At 29.7% G+C, this 4,722-nt stretch overlaps 1 protein-coding gene across 1 annotated transcript; it reads left to right on the forward strand.

Moving 5' to 3' along the window:
- The first annotated feature begins 1,031 nt into the window (after positions 1-1,031).
- Positions 1,032-2,680, forward strand: LOC134254221 (cysteinyl leukotriene receptor 2-like). Its single transcript, XM_062736773.1, has 2 exons — positions 1,032-1,153; positions 1,289-2,680. Exon 2 carries the CDS (start codon positions 1,300-1,302, stop codon positions 2,431-2,433), a length of 1,134 nt encoding a protein of 377 aa, XP_062592757.1. The 5' UTR covers positions 1,032-1,153; positions 1,289-1,299; the 3' UTR covers positions 2,434-2,680.
- Positions 2,681-4,722: the final 2,042 nt, after the last annotated feature.

Here is a 4,722-nt window from a genome sequence, read left to right on the forward strand (position 1 = left end):
TAACATATATATATTATATATATTATAATGACAAGTTCAAGCGCTAAAATTTATTTATTTTATTTGCGCCAATGCATTCCCACTTAAGCTTGTGTTTGCGCTCCAATACGTATGCGCCAAATTTTCTCGTTTACAGTATAAGTTAGATAAACAAATGCGGAAAATCGAAATATTGTGCTCTTTCTTTTTTTTCTACCATGAAATCTCAGTAAAGAGAATATAAATGCAATGAATATAAATTTAATTTTCTGGTAATTTTCATAGCTACCATTAACTATAAAACAAAATCTGATGAAACTTTTAAACCTCACAAAAAGTGTATTCAAGGCCATCTTTCTTACGATAAACCTTTTTATACACGATGTTTCTTTTGATGCATTACTACTTCATATAAATCAACAGTTAGATCTACATCATATTCGCACCAAACTTTATTCTGTCCCTTTGAAACTTTAAATAATCTTCTTGAAAAGACCTAGGAAAGCTTATCACTTGATTATTGATTGATTGATTGTATATTGTTTAACGTCCCTTTTGAGAATTTTTCACTCATATGGAGAATATCTTTTGAATACTCGACACAAGAATATAGGATTTAACCAGTGATTAAGAATATTAAAAATCAGAGGCTTTTTTAAATCCCCACGTTTATTTTATAAAAAATGTAGTTAAAACCCGCCCGATTCACTCAGTTTTTAGACCATTTTATCATTTTAATTTGAGGTACGACGAGAAGTTTTTTTTATACTTTAAACTCCGTACTTTGGGGTTTGAAAGCCACCGGCCAGCAAAAGTGATCAAATGTGTTACGGTCAACCATAGCGACATACATTTAGAAATGACGGCAGCGTATATTTTCTCTGTAAGCAATGTAATGGTATATTTCTTCTGAATGATAAACAGGATATGGCCAATAATTTAACGAAAATCCTACTGACTAATAAACATATATTGTATTATCAAACCAAAAGCAGGAAAGATGACGCGTTTCCTTTTAGGGAAGTGATCTCTCAGTAAAGAGGACATAACGTATATGAGTCTGATCATCTGGGTTTTTATTTCGTAGCTCATATCAGCTGACAACTAACATCTACGAGATAGTGTTTAACTTGAGCCACGCCTTGACACTGTTACCAAGTTAATACAAAGAGAGGTATGTTTCATTTTTCTAAAATGCATCTCCTTAAATTGGTGGGAGTGTTTGGGATTCACTTTTAATATTTTTTTTTTAATTAAAAATAATAATGTTGAACTTCATGTTAACGGAAGAAAATACTTTTTTTTCTAGTTTGCTGAGAAATGGCATTTTACAAAAAGGAAATTTTGGTATCCACATCTGAACCTTCCAAATGGAATTTGTCTCATATTGATGACAAAATAGAATTGAATAACAATAGTACATTTTGGTATTCACCTTTGTTTCAAAATAACAAAACTCTACAGAGAAGCTGGAATAAAACAAAGAGTGGCTCTGATGATTATTCAAACTCAAATGATTTTTTTAACAATTATAAAATATCATTCCATTTATTCGATTCAGAGGAATTTGAATTAACATCGGAAGGATTTGAGAAATCAATTACAGTGTTGAATTTGATAATCGCATTACTGGGTTTCGTAGGAAATATCATCACCATCTTCACAGTTTTGTGCTGTAAAAAGTTTCATACTCCAACATTTGTTGCGATAGGGTTTCTTGCTTTTTCTGATGCTCTAAATATCATCATTATTTTTGTGGAGAAATTTTCGAATCTCGAATATTATCTTTATTATCATGATTTTGTGAGCAAAAACTTTTTTTGGTATATGGTTTATTCATTTTTATGTTTAACAGTTATGAATTGTTCAAGTGCACATATGGTGTTTCTCTCTATGATCAGATACTTATTAACAGTCCATCCCTTAGAGAGCAAGATACGACTTACTGTGCCAATTGTTATAGCAATGTGTTTAATGATCTGGGTTTATTCTTTCCTGTTTTCAGCTTTCATATTTAAGATTATATCAACGAGTATTAAAGATTTTTATGATACTTATAGTTTAACGGGTCTTACAGGCATGATTATTCGTCTTCTTTGGGGCTCTATTTCTATCTGTGCAATCATAATTATACATATCAAGAAGATAAAAGCTCTAAAAAATGCTTCTGTAACAAACATTATTCATAAGAGAATGAATGTTGTTATTTCTATCATATTATTAATTTTTGTTTCGTATGAAATCTCTCTGATGCTTCGTTACATTGCTGACATTGCTTTCGAATATTTCATTGTTTTGAGAATTCCTATTTACTCGATCATTCGGCAATACTTATTCAGTATTACTACACTCTTCGGACTAATAAATTACTCTTGTAATTCTTACATACTCTTTTTTGCTTCACAAATGTGTTTTATAAACAAACATGAGAAACCTAAGAGAAGTACAAAGTGAAATCAATCACTCTAATTTGATTTTATTGACATTTTGCATGAATCCTTTCATTTACCGATCCGCATTACAATTTAGCAGGGAATTGAAAAACATCATTTTACCCGCTGGATGTAGATACCTTACATATTGGCACGCTTTTTAAATAAATTCTATAAACATTAACATGGAACGTACGGTTTCTAAACAATAAATTATGCTTTTGTTTTTTCAATGCAGAAAATCGGCACAATAAATTAAGCTTTTGATATACATTACTTGTAATTTATCTTTAAATTTGCGTTTGATTTAAAGAAAAAGATATTCTTTTTATAATATAAATATCGACATATTTTGTACAATCAATTTGCTTGTATATTGATTCAAAACAATGTAATAGAAAAACACAATTACACAACAGGGTAAATATAAACTAGTTTCTTATTAAAGAAATAAGGTAAATGAAAAAAACAAATCTATAAATAAATGATAAATACAACGTTTTATATATCCATTAAATTTTAATATTTGTTTTAGCGCAATATTTGACTGTATCAAAAAATCACTCGAATGGGAATTTTGTTCGATTTTCTTCTTTACACACCTTTGTGAATGTTATAGCATCGAAGAAATAATAGCTTAAAACTCAAGAAATAGTTTGGGACTTTTGAAAAAGCCCATATTCCTTGAATTGATATGCTTGGGAATTATGCATTTCACTTAAAGATAGTGTTTGTTTTGTTTTGGTTTGGTTTGGTTTTTTTCTGCTGACTTCTTAATGTCGCTGAGTGCCGAGTAAAGGGCAGACTCTGAAACTTCTCATATATGTGATCACGTCTCTATATGAGTGGAAAATGCTCGAATGCAACATAAGACAACAAACAATCAATCAATCAACCAATAATTTTATGAGTCACTCTTGTAAAATGGTTTTATTCTTTATTCCTATATATAAAGCATAATGATACCTACTGTATAATAAAATGAAATATTAAATTTTTTTTTTTTTATTTTCATACAATTTAAATAAAAATCGGAATTTTCAATATCTTGTGCGTGGAAATAAAAAAAACTATTTTGATAAAAGTCGCATTGATTTTAGGCTTTCTGTGAATTAAATATATTCAAATGATGAATGTGTTATTTATTTTCAACCCATGTACATTCTTTTGTTATCAGGTCCTCAAAACATCTTAGGCTATTCTGATGGATATTTATTTTGTTAATTAATCATTATGTCTAACTCGCCCACGTGGTGCAGTGGTTAAAGCTTCTGCTCTATTGTAGGGATCTGGTCCATTCGTTGCGGGTTCGAATCCACTGAGGAATGTGAACGCCAGTCCTTTGATTAAGAATGTTTATACCAAGGTATCGTGTCGCAATACGTATATGCACAAAAAAGATCGCTAACTGCTCATGGGCACTGAGAGCCGCATCTAGGTTTATATAAATATATATATTCAATCCTCCAACAACGAGTGGTGCTTCACAATATGATTGAAAAAATCTTAAAAGGGCGTTGAATACTTTATATCGTAGAAATTGGTTTGCTTAAAAAAGATTCAATCCGTAAGTGTGTTGGAACAGTTTATTTCTTTAGTAAATTGCTCCGCTGTTTAGAAAGTGTTATCTGTTCGAACTCACTCCAATACATCTATATCTGAAATGCATTTGATTAAAAAAAATCAAATTGTTGATTAATACTTGAGCTTAATGTTTCTTATACAGGGTTGTGGATGTCATAACACCAAACATTAATAAGTTTCAAAAAGCAAAGTTAAATATAAGGTTGAGAAAAAGTCCCTATTTCTTGAGATGAAAATAGCATATAAATGGGATGAGAATAACCGAAGTGAAGTTAATTCCTCAGCATGTCATGTATTTATACACATAGTGAAAAGCTACATTTTAACATCGGGGCAAATTTATATTTCATAGAACATATCTTTATTTTATAATGAAACGATATTTTTCATCTTCTATTTAATTAGAAACATTTATTTTCAGAATTCGCAAAAATGCACTGTTCAAAATAGTCTGGTCCAATTGGATGATATTTAAAAAAAAATCAAGATCTAAAATCATAATGGTTCTTTCTTATTGGAAGTTTTTAACACACTAATATTGGAAAAGAATAATTATTGAACTAATCAGACGAATATTTCTCTTTCCAGACAAATCCTTAGTTAACAAAAGACTATATTCTTACCGGATGCAACTATACAATCATGATGAGTTTGAGTAGGAGTAGAATAATTTATTTGAAGATACAAGTATCATTTGTATTACAAAAACTCATATTTTAAGAAACTA

The sequence above is a fragment of the Saccostrea cucullata genome, unplaced genomic scaffold, assembly GCF_032062105.1.
Source record: "Saccostrea cucullata isolate Sc308-1 unplaced genomic scaffold, CSIRO_AGI_Scuc_v1 ctg1446, whole genome shotgun sequence".
In the NCBI taxonomy this organism is placed as follows: Eukaryota; Metazoa; Mollusca; class Bivalvia; order Ostreida; family Ostreidae; genus Saccostrea; species Saccostrea cuccullata.

What these genes read in the sequence shown, in the direction of transcription:
- LOC134254221 (XM_062736773.1), top strand. Translation starts at nt 1,300, where the DNA reads ATGGCATTTTACAAAAAGGAAATTTTGGTATCCACATCTGAACCTTCC.